This window comes from Ranitomeya imitator, chromosome 3 (genome assembly GCF_032444005.1).
Source record: "Ranitomeya imitator isolate aRanImi1 chromosome 3, aRanImi1.pri, whole genome shotgun sequence".
Lineage (NCBI taxonomy): Eukaryota > Metazoa > Chordata > Amphibia > Anura > Dendrobatidae > Ranitomeya > Ranitomeya imitator.
This window is the reverse complement of record NC_091284.1, coordinates 336,435,275-336,453,089: the sequence shown is the minus strand read 5'-3', so window position 1 is coordinate 336,453,089 and position 17,815 is coordinate 336,435,275. Positions and strand designations below refer to the sequence as shown.

The 17,815-nt window shown below is 42.2% G+C and overlaps 1 protein-coding gene across 1 annotated transcript in view; it reads left to right on the top strand.

The window, feature by feature from the left end:
• ARID1A (AT-rich interaction domain 1A) overlaps nt 1–17,815 on the top strand; it is a 178,942-nt gene that overhangs the window by 135,109 nt on the left and 26,018 nt on the right. Inside the window, exons 11-13 of the mRNA XM_069756749.1 lie at nt 5,866–6,075; nt 6,168–6,372; nt 6,474–6,606. Coding sequence (XP_069612850.1) covers nt 5,866–6,075; nt 6,168–6,372; nt 6,474–6,606 — 548 coding nt within the window. The remainder of the gene's footprint in view (nt 1–5,865; nt 6,076–6,167; nt 6,373–6,473; nt 6,607–17,815) is intronic.

Here is a 17,815-nt window from a genome sequence, read left to right as displayed (position 1 = left end):
TTTAGACACAGTTGGCTGTGAACAACCAACATCTTATTTACAACATTGCGTGATGATTTACCCTCTTTTAAGAGTTTGATAATCCTCTCCCTTGTTTCAATTGACATCTCTCGAGTTGGAGCCATGATTCATGTCAGTCCACTTGGTGCAACAGCTCTCCAGGTGTGATAACTCCTTTTTAGATGCAGACTAACAAGCAGATCTAATTTAATCCAGGTGTTATTTTTGGGTATGAAAATTTACAGGGTGATTCCATAATTTTTCCCCTATGCTTGGATTTAAAAAGTAACCATTATTGACTACCACATTTTTTGTTCTTGATTTTTTTTTTTAGTGTTTCTTAAAGCCAGAAAGTTGCCATTTGAAATGACTTTAGTTTTGTGCCATGCCTGTGATCTGCTTTTTTTTCTACAAAATTAAAGAACTGAATGAACATCCTCCAAGGCCGGTGATTCCATAATTTTTGCCATGGGTTGTACTTGATTCCGAGCTTTCATGCACCCCCCACATCCGATCACTGGCTCGCTCTTATCTGCACCTCAAAAACATTTCTAGAATTCGACCCTTTCTTACTTTCAACTCTGCAAAAACTTTCACTGTTGCTCTTATTCATTCTCGTCTGGACTATTGTAACTCTCTACTAATCGGTCTCCCTCTTGCCAAACTCTCCCCCCTCCAATCTGTCCTGAATGCTGCGGCCAGGATCATATTCCTCACCGACCTTTACACTGATGCCTCTACCTTGTGCCAGTCATTACACTGGTTACCCATCCACTCCAGAATCCAGTACAAACTTATTACCCTCATCCAAAAAGCACTCCATGGCTCAGCACCACTCTATATATCCTCCCTGGTCTCAGTCTACCACCCTACCCGTGCCCTCCGCTCCGCTAATGACCTGAGGTTAGCATTCTCCATAATTAGAACCTCCCACTCCCGTCTCCAAGACTTTTCACGTGCTGCGCCAATTCTTTGGAATGCTCTACCCAGGTTAATACGATCAATCCTCAATCCCCACAGTTTTAAGCGTGCCTTAAAAACGCACTTGTTCAGACTGGCTAACCGTTTCAACACATTAAACTAACGATCCCTGTGTGGCCCATTCAAAATTTTTACCATAATCAGGTTCCTCGCATCATGTTCTCACATGCTTTATGCAGTTAATAGCACTCTGTGTCTGTACTGTTACATACTTAGGCTTACAACGGTATCATGCAGCATTACATGAATACCCAATTCTTACACTATCGCTGGTCCGAACAACGAAAGCAATTGTTACCATCCACCTCTCGTGTCTCCCCTTTTCCTCATAGATTGTAAGCTTGCGAGTAGGGCCCTCATTCCTCTTGGTATCTGTTTTGATCTATGTGTGTGTTATGCTGTAATGTGCATTGTATGTACAAGTCCCCTCTAAAATGTAAATTGCTGTGGAATATGTTGGCGCTATAGAAATAAAATTTATTACCTGTTAAATCCCACTGTCTTGTCTCTGACAGCGCTATTTAACACGCGGACAAGGATGCGCGTCATTACACGCTCCCATCGGCACTTGGGTCACGTGATTGCTGGGTTGCAATGACAGCTGGGGTCTATTGCTGGCTTCTTTGTCATTACGGTCATCCTGCTATGCACAACTATGTATAGCACAAGCTCAAGCCCTGCTCTGTGTAACACCGGTGATCAGATGATCGCAGCTTCGATTAAAGCAAGTGTGAAGTAAAATAAATTTTTAAAAATATGAAAAATATAAGTTTAAATTGCCTCCACTCCATTAAAAAAAAAAAAAAAAATAACTTTGGATTTTTTTCCACCACTTAAATAACATTATTATACATTTTTATATTTTTTTTATAGCGCCATTTATTCCATGGCGCTTTACATGTGAATACGGGGCAAATATAGACAAATACATTAAACATGAGACATGTTTAATGAAACATAACATAAGAACCTATACGTGTTTGGTATCCATGAACTCGTAATGGGCAGAAGAATCGTGATAGGTCAGTTTTAGCATTTGGTGAACATGGCAAAATAAAAATGTGGAATTGAACTTTTTTTTTTTTTTTTGCAATTTCACCGCATTTGGAATTTTTTTTCCTATTTTCCAGTACACTATATGGAAAAACCAATGGTATAATTCAAAAATACGCCTTGTACTGCAAAAAACAAGCCCTCACATGACCATATTGATGGAAAAATAAGTTATGGCTCTTGGAAGAAGGGGAGTAAAAAACCGAAACTCAGAAACTGAAAAACCCATGGTGGTGAACGGGTTAAAAAAAAATATAAATAAAAAATACACATTTGGTGTCAAAGAGCATGGAAATGTCTGATCTATCAAAATATACAATTAATTTGATCTGAAAATGAATTAAAAAAATCTAAATCGCAAAGTTATGATTTTATTTTGCCGCCTCAACATTGAAATGAAAACATCCGATTTCCTTCAAAATGGTATCCGTAAAAACGTTCGCTCAGAGCTAAAAGAAAAAAAACCTCTGACAGATCTGGTAAAATGAAGTCTCGGGAAAATGGCGACAAAAGCAAAAAAATACATACAAATTCCTGAACTTTTTTTTTCTCACCACTTAAATTAAAAAAACAAAACTGTTTGCTATCTGCGTACTTGTTCTGACCTGGAGAATGGTTTTGCTCTGTCAGTTTTGGCTTATAGTGAACATAATAAATAAACCCTAAAAGCAATTCTGGAATTGCATTTTTACATTAATAGTGTCTTTCGAAAGTACAATTGGTTCCACAAAAAGCAAGCCTTTGTACGGCTATATGGCTAGAAAAATAAAAAAAAGTTATCACTCTTGGAAGATGATGAGGAAAAAAAATGAAATTGAAAATGGCCTGCCGGAGAAGGAGTTAAACATTTTGACCCGCGTGGGGGTACCACAACATGGTATCACTTTAAGGACAAAATTTGTGTTTGGAAAATGTTGTAAAAATTAAATTTTTATTAATCTGAATTAGACTTTGAGACATTCATATTACCACTAAATGAGTCCCATTCGGATGCATTGAACTGATTTTTTTTTTTATTTTTTATTTTGTGTAGACCTTTATACTGCGTTCAAATTGATCCACTGTCATTTTTTCATTTACCCTCTAAAAACCTAGCAATGTGATATTCCTGGCCAGTACTATTAAGGCAATGCCATGCACAAAGTGTTTCAGGTTTTGTTTATTCTTTTCTCATTATGGCGTTTCTTGATTAGTTTACTTCTATATTTTGTTACAGAACAGACTTACAGATACAAAATGAATGAATTAGGACCCTATTAGGACAACCCCTACTTCAACTAAATGTTTGGCCTCAATCTACTATATAATTGTCTAAGGGTTTCTTCCGTCTTTGTCCTTCTGTCTTTCTGTCTGTCACGGGATATTCATTGGTCGCGGCCTCTGTCTGTCATGGAATCCAGGTCGCTGATTGGTCTCGCCAGCTGCCTGTCATGGCTGCCGTGACCAATCTGCGGCTACAGTCCGATCAGTCCCTCCCTATTCCCCTGCAGTCGGCGCCCGCTCCATACTCCCCGCAGTCACCGCTCACACAGGGTTAATGCCAGCGGTAACGGACCGCGTTATGCTGCGGGTAACTCACTCCGTTACTGCCGCTATGAACCCTGTGTGACCAAGTTATTACTATTGATGATGCCTATGCAGCGTCAATAGTAAAAACATCTAATGTTAAAAAAAACAAACAAAAAAAAAAAACAACAAATAATCATTATATACTCAACTTTTGCCACGCTCCGGTGCCAAGAATGGTATGGGAGAAGGACCTGCCACGACGGTCATGTGACAGTGACGTCATCATAGGGCCTGCGCGAGAATGACCTGCCATAACGTCACGGTCATGTGACCGAACTACAAGGGGCCCTCGGTGAGTATGTTTTTTTTTAATTTTTTTAACCTGTGACATACGTGACTGGCCAAATATACTACATGGCTGGGCAATATACTACGTGGCTGGGCAATATACTACGTGGCTCTATGCTGTATACTACGTCGCTGTGCAATATACTACGTGGCTCTGTGCTGTATACTACGTCACTGGGCAATATACTACGTGGGCTGGGCAATATACTACGTGGGCTGGGCAATATACTACGTGGGCATGCATATTCTAGAATACCCGATGCGTTAGAATCGGGCCACCATCTAGTAATATAATAAAGCCTATACACTCTTCCCACTCCCATGCTGTACCCGCAGTGTTGGCACTTGTGGTTTTGGGGCTCTGATGCGGTGGAATAACATGTAATGTCCGACACTCAATCAGCGCTGGCGTCGCGGTCTCCACCTTCCGACAACCTGAACATGAAAAGGAGGTCCTGGTTCAGCTGCAGCCCTGACTTCCTCTTCATGGTCGAAGGTGGAGACACTGACTCCAGCGCTGGTGTGACACATTAGGCCTTCGTCCAATCAGCGCATCATGTCTCAGAGGGGGGTGATTCAAACTTAAATATATATATTACAGACCAAAAGTTTGGACACAACTTTTCATTTAAAGATTTTTCTGTATTTTCATGACTATGAAAATTGTACATTCACACTGAAGGCATCAAAACTATGAATTAACACGTGGAATTATATACATAACAAAACATTGTGGAACAACTGAAAATATGTCTTATATTCTAGGTTCTTCAAAGTAGCCTAGAGAATGCCAAAAGTGTGCAAAGCAGTCATCAAAGCAAAAGGTGGCTACTTTGAAGAACCTAGGATATAAGACATTCAGTGATATCTAGGATGTGATATGTGTTCCCTTTATTTTTTTGAGCAGTGTATTTTTTTTATACTGTTTTGTAGTCCCCTTTAGGTGACTTTAACCTATGATTATCCTATCGCTTATACAATATACAGCAATAAACACAGTATTTCTGCATGTAGTGCAAATCGCAGTCCTATGAGGACAAGTTGCTTGCTGTTCTCAATAGTAGCACTGTCATGATAGGCACCGTGATCTTCAGCAGAATCCCAGCTGTCATGTCATGCTATCAACACCTCGTGATCGCTTAGAACTGTGCTAATCTCTTGGGCCAATTAGCAGTGACGTCTAACAGACAAACTGCAGCGATTGGAGCTCTACCCATGATAGCCGAATAACCCTGATAATAATAATAATCTTTATTTTTATAAGACATACTGATAGGGAATCTATCAGTATGTCTTTGGAATTTGGGATGAAATCTGAGAACCCGGAGGAAACCCACGCAAACACGGGGAGAACATACAAACTCCTTGCAGATGTTGTCCTTGGTGGGATTTGAACCCAGGATTCCAGCGCTGCAAGGCTGCTGTGCTAACCACTGCGCCACTGATGTCTGCTGGGAAATATGCGGACATAGCTCCTGAGATGGCATCAGACTTGGACCCAATATTGGATGTAATTTGTACAATTATTGCCTGTAAGGGGTTAAAGCTGATGGCAGAGAATCCTGTGAGCAATACTCCCTTTGCAAAGACGGTAGACGTTATTACTAAATTAAAAAAGCCTATATCTTTGAAACCATTTGGAACAAACAAAAAAGTCTTGAACGCCTTTTTAATCTGGAGACAGGTCATCTTTAATCACATTTTTAAGCAAAAGGTAAATCTGTATTGAGGAAGCCTAAGTAGTGTTCCTATTTTTAGTTGACTAATAAAGGCCCTCAATTATTCAGTACTTTAACAGCTAGTTGGCTACAGAGCTGTCTTTTTACTTTAAAATATAACTTCATGCACTTTAAAAAAAAAAATAAAAAAAAAAAAAAAATTTTCCAGATGGCTATAAATATTAAAATTTAAAATTTGCATAGCCGGTCATTCTCCACAATTGTTGTAATACTTTTGTTTTATTTCTATCAACAGAAATCCAGCTCCTCTACCACTACAAATGAGAAAATCACAAAATTGTATGAATTAGGTGGTGAACCAGAGAGGAAAATGTGGGTTGATCGCTACCTATCGTTCACAGAAGAGAAAGCGATGGGCATGACTAATCTACCTGCTGTTGGCAGAAAGCCCTTAGACTTGTACCGTCTGTACATGTCTGTCAAGGATATTGGTGGACTCACCCAGGTCTGTTATGTCCCAAAGTTAAATTTATCTCTCTGGGCTGTTTGTTTTATTTTCCAAATTCTCCCAAATCAATTTATTTTTCCCTTCTACAGGTAAATAAGAATAAGAAGTGGAGAGAGCTTGCAACAAACCTCAATGTGGGCACATCAAGCAGCGCAGCTAGCTCTTTAAAGAAACAGTACATACAGTGTTTGTATGCATTTGAGTGCAAAATTGAGAGGGGAGAAGACCCACCACCTGATATTTTTGCATCTGCAGAAGCGAAAAAACAAGCAAAAATTCAACCACCATCTCCGGGTAAAAAAAATTTTTTTATCATGAATATGACCAGAACTAGAGTGTCTTCCTTTTGTGTGTTTGTAATTTTTTTCCCCGATTAATGGTTTCCATTAATTTAGCTGGCTCGGGCTCCATGCAGGGACCGCAGACTCCACAGTCCACAAGTAGTTCCATGGCCGAAGGAGGGGATCTGAAGCCTCCTACACCAGCATCAACCCCACACAACCAGATGCCTCCCATGCCAGGCATGAGGTAAGCTTCATCTTAACCCTTTTTGCTGCTAGGGGTTATTCCATTTTGCACCTCTTAGCAGAACAATTTTCACACTTTTGATATGTATAAGTAATATTGTTAAATTACAAAATAAAGAATTGATATTATTCCTCCATTCCTCTGTTTTCTGAAAGTAGACACGTGGCACATTGTCAGAATGTCTCTTTGCATCAAAATGATTTTTATTTTTTAGAGTTTAGAGTTTAGTGGTCAAGTAACAAGAAAATTGGATACAATATATCTCTTTAACCCTTTTCTGCCATTGGACGTACTATTCCTTCCTTGTGGGTTGGGCCCTACTTCCCAAGGACGGAATAGTACATCCAGAGCGATCAGCCTGCCTCACTTGGGGAGCGCGGCCGACCGTCAGCTGACTATCACAGCTGACATCCGGCACTATGTGCCAGGAGCGGTCATGGACCGCCCCCGGCATATTAACCCCCGGCACACTGCGATCAAACATGATCGCAGTGTTACGGTGGTATAGGGAAGCATCGCGCAGGGAGGGGGATCCCTGCGTGCTTCCATGAGACCCTCGGAGCAACGCGAAGTGATCGCTTTGCTGCGAGGGTCTCTTACCACCTCCTCCTCCCTGCAGACCCGGAGCCAAAATGGCCGCGGGGCTGCATCCGGGTCCTGCAGGGAGGGGGCTTACCAGCGCCTGCTCAGAGCAAGCGCTGGTAAGCGTCCCTACTGTGCCTGTGTGATCCCTGATTTGACACCGTGCACAGCAAAGTGTCAGATCAGCGATCTGTCAATAAAATGTGATGCCCCCCCCCCCGGGGCAAAGTAAAAAAGTAAAAAATATTTTTTTTGCATGTGTGGAAAAAAAAATAATTCCTAAATAATAATAATAATAAAAAAAAATTGTTCCAATAAATACATTCCTTTATCTGAATAATAAAAAAAACAATAAAAGTACACATATTTAGTATCGTCGCGTTCGTAACGACCCGACTTATAAAACTGTCCCACTAGTTAACCCCTTCAGTGAACACCGTAAAAAAAGGCAAAAAACAACGCTTTATCATACCCCCGAACAAAAAGTGGATTAACATGCGATCAAAAAGACTGATATAAATAAACATGGTACCGCTGAAAACGTCATCTTGTCCCGAAAAAACGAGCCGCCATACAGCATCAGCGAAAAAATAAAAAAGTTAGTCCTCAGAATAAAGCGATGCAAAAATAAAAATTTTTACAGAAAAAAATAATCGTATAAAAGCGCCAAAACATAAAAAAATAACATAAATGAGGTATCGCTGTAATCGTACTGAACCGAAGAATAAAACTGCTTTATCCATTTTACCAAACGTGGAACAGTATAACCCTCCAACCCCCCCCCCCCCCCCCCCCAAAAAAAAAAAAAAAAAAAAGAAATTAATGAATAGCTGGTCTTTGGTCATTCTGCTTCACAAAAATTGGAATAAAAAGCGATTTAATGTTAAAATGGAAATAAATACATTTTTTTAATTGGAGTTCGGGTTAGGGCTACATTTAGGGTTGGGGCTAAAGTTAGGGTTGGGGCTAAAGTTAGGGTTGAGGCTAAAGTTAGGGTCTGGATTACATTTACAGTTGGGATTAGGATTAGGGGTGTGGTTAGGGTTACCGTTGAGATTAGGGTTAGGGGTGTGTTTGGATTAGGGTCTCAGTAATAATTGGGGGTTTCCACTGTTTAGGCACATCAAGGGGCTCTCAAAACGCAGCATGGCGTCCGATTTCAATTCCAGCCAATTCTGCGTTGAAAAAGCAAAACAGTTCTCCTTCCCTTCTGAGCTCTCTCGTGCGCCCAAACAGGGGTTTACCCCAACATATGGAGTATCGGCGTACTCAGGACACATTGGATAACAACTTTTGGGGTCCAATTTCTCCTGTTACCCATGGGAAAATACAAAACTGGGGGCTAAAAAAAAATTTTTTGTGGAAAAAGAAAAAAAAAAGATTTTTTTTCACGGCTCTGCGTTATAAACTAGTGAAACACTAAGGGTTCAAAGTTCTCACAACACATCTAGATAAGTTCCTTGGGGGGTATAGTTTCCAATATGGGGTCACTTGTGGGGGGTTTCTACTGTTTAGGTACATTAAGGGCTCTGCAAACGCATTGTGACGCCTGCAGACTAATCCATTTAAGTCTGCATTCCAAATGGCGCTCCTTTCCTTCCGAGCTCTCCATGCGCCCAAACGGTGGCTCCCCCCACATATGGGGTATCAGCGTACTCAGGACAAATTGGACAACAACTTTTGGGGTCAAATTTCTCCTGTTACCCTTGGGAAAATACAAAACTGGGGGTTAAAAAATAATTTTTGTGGGAAAATTTTTTTTTTTTCACGGCTCTGCATTATGAACTGTAGTGAAACACTTGGGGGTTCAAAGCTCTCACAGCACATCTAGATGAGTTCCTTAGGGGGTCTACTTTTCAAAATGGTGTTACTTGTGGGGGGTTTCGATGTTTAGGCACATCAGTGGCTCTCCAAACGCAACATGGCGTCCCATCTCAATTCCTGTCAATTTTGCATTGAAAAGTCAATTGGTGCTCCTTCCCTTCCAAGCTCTCCCTTGCGCCCAAACAGTGGTTTACCCCCACAGATGGGGTATCAGCGTACTCAGAACAAATTGTACAACAACTTTTTCGGTCCAGTTTCTTCTTACCCTTGGGAAAATAAAAAATTGGGGGCAAAAATCATTTTTGTGAAAATATGATTTTTTATTTTTACAGTTCTGCATTATAAACTTCTGTGAAGCACTTGGTGGGTCAAAGCGCTCACCACACATCTAGATAAGTTCCTTAGGGGGTCTACTTTCCAAAATGGTGTCACTTGTGGGTGGTTTCAATGTTTAGGCACATCAGTGGCTCTCAAAACGCAACATGGCGTCCCATCTCAATTTCTGTCAATTTAGCGTTGAAAAGTCAATTGGTGCTCCTTCCCTTCCGAGCTCTCTTTTGCGCCAAAACAGTGGTTTACCCCCACATATGGGGTATCGGCGTACTCAGGACAAATTGGACAACAACTTTTGGGGTCCATTTTCTCCTGTTACCCTTGGTAAAATAAAACAAATTGGAGCTGAATAAATTTTTTTGTGAAAAAAAGTTAAATGTTCATTTTTATTTAAACATTCCAAAAATTGCTGTGAAGCACCAGAAGGGTTAATAAACTTCTTGAATGTGGTTTTGAGCACCTTGAGGGGTGCAGTTTTTAGAAAATACCCAAGTGTGACACCATTCTATCATATAGACCCATCAAAATGACTTCAAATGAGAAAAAAAAAATGGTGTTGTAAAAATGAGAAGTTGCTGGTCAACTTTTAACCCTTATAACTCCCTAACAAAAAAATGTTGGTTCCAAAATTGTGCTAATGTAAATTAGACATGTGGGAAATGTTATTTATTAACTATAGTACAGTATAGTACAGACCAAAAGTTTGGACATACCTTTTCATCTAAAGATTTTTCTGTATTTTCATGACTATGAATATTGTAAATTCACACTGAAGGCATCAAAACTATGAATTAACATGTGGAATTATATACTTAACAAAAAAGTGTGAAACAACTGAAATTATGTCTTATATTCTAGGTTGTTCAAAGTAGCCACCTTTTGCTTTGATGACTTCTTTGCACACTCTTGGCATTCTCTTGATGAGCTTCAAGAGGTAGTTACCGGGAATGGTCTTCCAACAATCTTGAAGGAGTTCCCAGAGATGCTTAGCACTTGTTGGCCCTTTTGCCTTCACTCTGCGGTCCAGATCACCCCAAACTATCTCGATTGGGTTCAGGTCTGGTGACTGTGGAGGCCAGGTCATCTGGCGTAGCACCCCATCACTCTCCTTCTTGGTCAAATAGCCCTGGGGTCATAGTCCTGTTGAAAAATAAATGATGGTCCAACTAAACGCACCCGGATGGAATAGCATGCCGCTGCAAGATGCTGTGGTAGCCATGCTGGTTCAGTATGCCTTCAATTTTGAATAAATCCCCTTCAGTGTCACCAGCAAATCACCCCCACACCATCACACCTCCTCTTCCATGCTTCACGGTGGGAACCAGCATGTAGAGTCCATCCGTTCACCTTTTCTGCGTCGCACAAAGACACGGTGGTTGGAATCAAAGATCTCAAATTTGGACTCATCAGACCAAAGCACAGATTTCCACTGGTCTAATGTCCATTCCTTGTGTTCTTTAGCCCAAACAAGTCTCTTCTGCTTGTTGCCTGTCCTTAGCAGTGGTTTCCTAGCGGCTATTTTACCATGAAGGCCTGCTGCACAAAGTCTCCTCTTAACAGTTGTTGTAGAGATGTGTCTGTTGCTAGAACTCTGTGTGGCATTGACCTGGTATCTAATCTGAGCTGCTGTTAACCTGCAATTTCTGAGGCTGGTGACTCGGATAAACTTATCCTCAGAAGCAGAGGTGACTCCTGGTCTTCCTTTCCTGGGGAGGTCCTCATGTGAGCCAGTTTCTTTGTAGCGCTTGATGGTTTTTGCAACTGCACTTGGGGACACTTTCAAAGTTTTCACAATTTTTCGGAGTGACTGACCTTCATTTCTTAAAGTAATGATGGCCACTCTTTTTTCTTTACTTAGCTGCTTGTTTCTTGCCATAATACAAATTCTAACAGTCTACTCAGTAGGACTATCAGCTGTGTATCCACCAGACTTCTGCACAAAACAACTGATGGTCCCAACCCCATTTATAAGGCAAGAAATCCTACTTATTAAACCTGACAGGGTACACCTGTAAAGTGAAAACCATTTCCGGTGACTACCTCTTGAAGCTCATCAAGAGAATGCCAAGAGTGTGCAAAGCAGTCATCAAAGCAAAAGGTGGCTACTTTGAAGAATCTTGAATATAAGACATATTTTCAGTTGTTTCACACTTTTTTTTTGTATATAATTCCACATGTGTTAATTCATAGTTTTGATACCTGCAGTGTGAATTTACAATTTTCATAGTCTTGAAAATACAGAAAAATCTTTAAATGAGGTGTCCAAACTTTTGGTCTGTACTGTGTATATATATGTATATGTGTGTATATATGTATGTGTGTGTGTGTATATATATATATATATATATATATATATATATATATATATATATATATATATATATATATATATATATATATATATATATATATATATATATATATATATATATATATTAGCTGAAAAGCCCGGCATTGCCTGGGCATAGTAAATATCTGTGGTTAGTTATAGCACCTCACTTTTTCCCCCTCACATCTCTCATTTTCTCCCTCACTCCTCTCATTCCCCCCTAACACTTGTCATTTCGACCTCACATCTGTCATTTTCTGATCACTCCACTATTTTCCCTCACTCCTCTCATTTTGCACTCACACCTTTTCATTTTCACCTCACACCTCTCATTTTCACCTCAGTATATACATGTTTGTCATCTCCCTTATATATAGTATACACCTGTATGTCATCTCCTGTATGTAGTATATACCTCTGTCATCTCCCCTTTATATGGTATATACCTGTATGTCATCTTCTATATATAGCATATACCTGTAGGTCATCTGCTCCTGTATATTGTATATACCTGTGTCATCTCCTCCTGTATATAGTATATACCTGTATGTCATCTCCTCCTTTATATAGTATGTACCTGTGTGTCATCTCTCCTGTATATAGTATATAACTGTGTGTCATCTCCCCTGTATATAGTATATACCTGTGTGTCATCTCCTCCTGTATTAGACCTCGTTCACACGTTATTTGCTCAGTATTTTTACCTCAGTATTTGTAAGCTAAATTGGCAGCATGATAAATTCCCAGCCAACAGGAAGCCCTCCCCCCTGGCAGTATATATTCGCTCACACATACACATAATAGACAGGTCATGTGACTGACAGTTGCCGTATTTCCTATATGGTACATTTGTTGCTCTTGTAGTTTGTCTGCTTATTAATCAGATTTTTATTTTTGAAGGATAATACCAGACTCTTGTGTGTTTTAGGGCTAGTTTCGTTTGTCAAGTTGTGTGTTGAGTTTTGTGTGGCGACGTGCGTGTAGCAACTTTTTGTGTGTCGAATTGCATGTGACAGGTTAGTGTAGCAAGTTGTGTGCAGCAAGTTTTGCGCATGGCGAGTTTTGCGGGTGGCAAGTTTTATGTGTGGTGCCTTTTGAGTATGTGCAAGTTTTGTGTGAGGCAACTTTTGCATGTGTTGCAACTTTTGTGCATGTGGCATTTTTTCCGCGTGTGCAAGTTTTGCATGTGGCGAGTTTTCCATGAGGTGAGTTTTGAACTTGTGGCGAGTTTTGCGTGAGCCTAATTTTTGCATGTGGCGAGTTTTGCTCGTGGCGAGTTTTGAGCGCCGACTTTTGTGTTTCGACTTTTATGTGGCGAGGTTGGTGTATGTGTGGTGAAATGTGTGCTGAGGGTGGTATGTGTGTTCAAGCACGTGGTAGTGTGTGGCGCATTTTGTGTGTGTGTTCATATCCCCATGTGGGGTGAGTATCCCATGTCGGGACCCCACCTTAGCAACTGTATGGTGTATATACTCTTTGGCGCCATCGCTCTCACTAAGTCCCCCTTGTTCACATCTGGCAGCTGTCAATTTGCCTCCAACACTTTTCCTTTCACTTTTCCCCATTATGTAGATAGGGGCAAAATTGTTTGGTGAATTGGAAAGCGCAGGGTTAAAATTTCACCTCACAACATAGCCTATGACGCTCTCGGGGTCCAGACGTGTGAGTGTGCAAAATTTTGTGGCTGTAGCTGTGACGGTGCAGATGCCAATCCCGGACACACACACACACACACACACACACACACACACACACACACACACACACACACACACACACACACAGACACACAGACACACAGACACACACACACGGACACACACACACACACACACACACACACACACACACCTTTATATATTAGATATATATGTAAATATAAATTGTCTAAGGGGCACTTCGTCTTTCTGTTGGCAACTTCCGTAACGGAAATCCCGCGTCGCTGATTGGTCTCGCCAGCTGCCTGTCATGGCTGCCGCGACCAATCAGCGACGGGCACAGTTCGGTTAGTCCCTCCCCTACTCCCCTGCAGTCAGTGCCCGGCGCCCGCTCCGTAATCCCCTCCAGTCACTGCTCACACAGGGTTAATGCCAGCGGTAACGGGCCGCGGGTACCGCACTTAGTTACCGCTGCTATTAACCCTGTGTGTCCCCAACTTTTTTACTATTGATGCTGCCCATGCTGCATCAATAGTAAAAAAGATGTAATGTTAAAAATAATAAAAAAACCTGCTATTCTCACCTTCCGCCGTCCGACGATGCGCTCGCGACGGCCGCCATCTTCCGTTCCCAGAGATGCATCGCAAAATTACCCAGAAGACTTGGCGGTCTCGCGAGACCGCTAAGTCATTTGGGTAATTTCGCAATGCATCCTGGGAATGGAAGATGGAGGCAGCCGCGAGCTTGTTGTGAATTAATGCAAAGTGGGAAAAAATATAATCCATGTTTTTTTCGGTCTCCCATGACAGCACCTCGAGACAGGGAATCCACCCGTCAGGGACAAGAAATCTACAGATATAAAAGGGCGGCACCTCTCCCATGAATCAGTTGGTTTCCTGTCCCTGACGGGAACCCTTTTCCTACAGACATACCCGTGAAGGATTCCGACGGATCCCAGGCCTGGCCGGTTGGTTCAGGTAGCGGGCCTCACCTACCTCGGATGGTGCGGGGTCCTTGAAAGCGCCACGGTGGGTCCAGGGTGGACCGCACGGCAGTGAGCGGGCAGGTGGAGTGGTGTCCGGAGGATTACAGACTCCGGAGGGCCAGCACTGGAAGAATGCAAGTATGCCCCTTTAGATTCTGTGCGGTCCCTGGTGTAGCGGTGCCCGGTGTGCTGCTAGGGCTGTGGTGTTGTAGTGTTGGCCCCAAACTTTGAGGAAAAAAAACCTTACACAAGTTGTCACCCAATTTATCCTGAGTATATGGAAATATGTGATTGTACACCACGAGGTTCAAAAGGAAAGAGAGCCATTTGGAGTGCAAAATGTTCTGGAATTGTTTCTGGTTGCCTTTGCAGAGCCCCTGAGGTACATTTTGAAAACTACCTCTCAAGGCATTTATCAAGAAGTGTACTGATAATTTTGACCCCAGAGGTGTCTTCAAGATATATCAATAATTTGCATAAGATTCTGTGAGACAGATTTTTTTTTCCCTTGTGGCACTAAAGGGCTAGTTCACACGACTTTATAGTCCCTCATTTGAGAGACAATCTGTCCTATTACACTGTTCAACAGTCAAATTGGTTCAGAGACAAAAACAGTTGAACCCAACTGATTTTGTGATGGTGAAAATGAATAATTCCTAGAAAGCCAGCTAACTTTGTCTCGAAACACTATAAAATCCCTCGACTGGTGGCTAGAGAGAAACAATCTATCCAGGGGTCCCCTGGGAATATAACACAACCCGTACTGTCACCACGGATGCATTCCCTTCCGGTTGGGGGGCTCATGTCGGTGAAGTTTTAGTCCAGGGACTTTGGCAGCATCATTAGGTGGAGATATCTTCTAACCTGAAAGAGTTAACAGCAGTGGAGCAGGCCGCTAAAAGACTCCTTGTTTATCTACAGGGTCATCACGTACTGGTGTTCTCTGACAATCAGGTCACAGTGGCGTATATCAATCACCAAGGTGTTCCAGACCCCTGATGAATGTAGCAGATCGTTTGTTCCAACCCACAGAGCAGCATTTTCTGTCTTTAACCGCTCTACATATAAAAGAAAGAGACAACACTACAGCGGATTACTTAAGCCGCAACCTTCTAAGACAAAAAAAATGGTCCCTAAAAACCTCCATCTTCGACCTGCTTGTGGAAAAGTGGGGTCATCCTCTCTTCGCCACCAGGGAGAATAAGAAAGTGAGACAATTTTGCTCACTGAATCCCAGAGAGGATCCATTGGCAGTATACGCTTTTTTTTTATAAAGTGGAACTGCAGGCTAGCATATGCCTTCCCTCCCCTGTCTCCACTTCCTCTGGTGATGAGGAAAATCAGGAAGGCCAAGATTATAGTAATAGCCCAGTTTTGGCTCTGGGGGGCATGGTTCTCATTCCTCAGGACCATGTCGGTATCTGACCCATGGGTCCTACCAGACATCTCGGATTTCCTATCCCAGGGCCCAGTCTACCATCCTGCAGGTGGATGGCCTGCATCTGATGGCGTGGATTTTGAACGGTCACTGCTAAGAGATATCTCCCCAGGCTTGATTAATACCCTACTTAAAAGCTGAAAAATAATCACTACCCAAATTTACGTTAGAATCTGGAAAAGGTTCCTTCAGAGCTCAGGGGTGGTAGCTGGTCAATCAATACCCATAAACCAGATTTTAGAATTCCTACAAAAAGGTCTGGACATGGGGTTATCCCCTAGCACTCTTATAATACAGGGTTCAGCCTTAGGGGCCCTCTTTGGCTGTAACATTGCCGGTAATTACTGGATTAGTTGGTTCATTTAGACGGCAAGTAGGTCCAAACCAGTAGTGAAAGATAGGGTCATGCCGTGGGATTTAAACATAGTCCTCACAGCCATGACAGAGACCACATTTGAACCGGTTTCATCGACCTCCATAAAAATTGTCCCTCAAAGTAACCTTCCTGGTAGCAATAACATCAGCTCGTAGAGCAAGTGTCATCCAGGCGTTATCCAGGCTTCCTCCTTATATGCTATTTAGAGATGATAGGGTAATACTTTCACCTGATCCAGCATAGCTACCTAAGGTAGTTTCCTGATTTCATAGGACACAGGAAATAGTTCTTCCATCCTTCCTCCCTAATCCTATTGGTGGAGAAGACCAGAAACTACACACCCTAGACGTAAGGCGATGTCTCCTAGAATACCTAGTGGTTACTAATCCCTGGAAAAAAGATAGGACACAAACCGAGCGTTATCAGGGTACTAGGAAAGGCCTTAGGGCATCAAAAAGTACGCTAGCTAGGTGGATCAGGGAGGCTATTTCGCTAGCCTACATCTCAAAGGGCAGGTCGGCACCTGGAGAACTGAGGGCACATTCCATTAGAGCCATGGCATCCTCGTGGGCGGAGAGATCGGAGGTGTTGATTGACCAAATATGTAAGGCTGCTACTTGGTCCTCTCCAAACACGTTTTTTAACCATTATAGACTAGATCTGGGTGCTTCCTCAGACCTCTCCTTTGGCGTAAGGGTGCTGCAGGCTGTAGTCCCTCCCTAATTAGTGATTACTCTATGTAATTCTCTCTGGTGGTGCGGTCATGGACGATCGAATAAAGTTTGTTACCGGTTAACTGTATTTTTCGGAGTCCATGACAGCACCCGTAGATTCCCTCCCTTTTCTTTAGTTCTGGGTGTGCACCTCTTCCTCTTATAATCCACATGTGGTAAATAGTTAGTAGTAATATTATCTACTATATAATTGTCTAAGGGTCACTTAAGTCTGTCTTTCTGTCTGTCACGGATATTCATTGGTTGCGGCCTCTGTCTGTCATGGAAATCCAAGTCGCTGATTGGTCGTGGCAAAACGCCCACGACCATTGCGGCGACCAATCAGTGACGGGCACAGTCCGGTGGCAAAATGGCCGCTCTTTCCTCCCCTCCAGTCAGCCCTCACACAGGGTTAATGCCAGCGTTACTGGAGCGCGGTGTAACGCACTCCGGTAAACGTAGCTATTAACCCTGTGTGACCAACTTTTTACTATTGATGCTGCGTATGCAATATGAAACGTGACTGTCCAATATACTACGTAGCTGTGCAATATACTGTGGCTGTCGGTTCTGTTATATACTACGTCGACTGCAATATACTACGTGGCTCTGTTATATACTACGATATACGATGTGGCTCTGTTATATACTACGATATACGATGTGGCTATGTTATATACTACGTGGCTGACCAATAGACTACGTAGTTGTGCAATACACTACATAGTTGTGCAATACACTACGTGGCTGTGCAATACACTACGTGGCTGTGCAATACACTACGTGGCTGTGCAATACACTACGTGGCTGTGCAATACACTACGTGGCTGTGCAATACACTACGTGGCTGTGCAATACACTACGTGGCTGTGCAATACACTACGTGGCTGTGCAATACACTACGTGGCTGTGCAATACACTACGTGGCTGTGCAATACACTACGTGGCTGTGCAATACACTACGTGGCTGT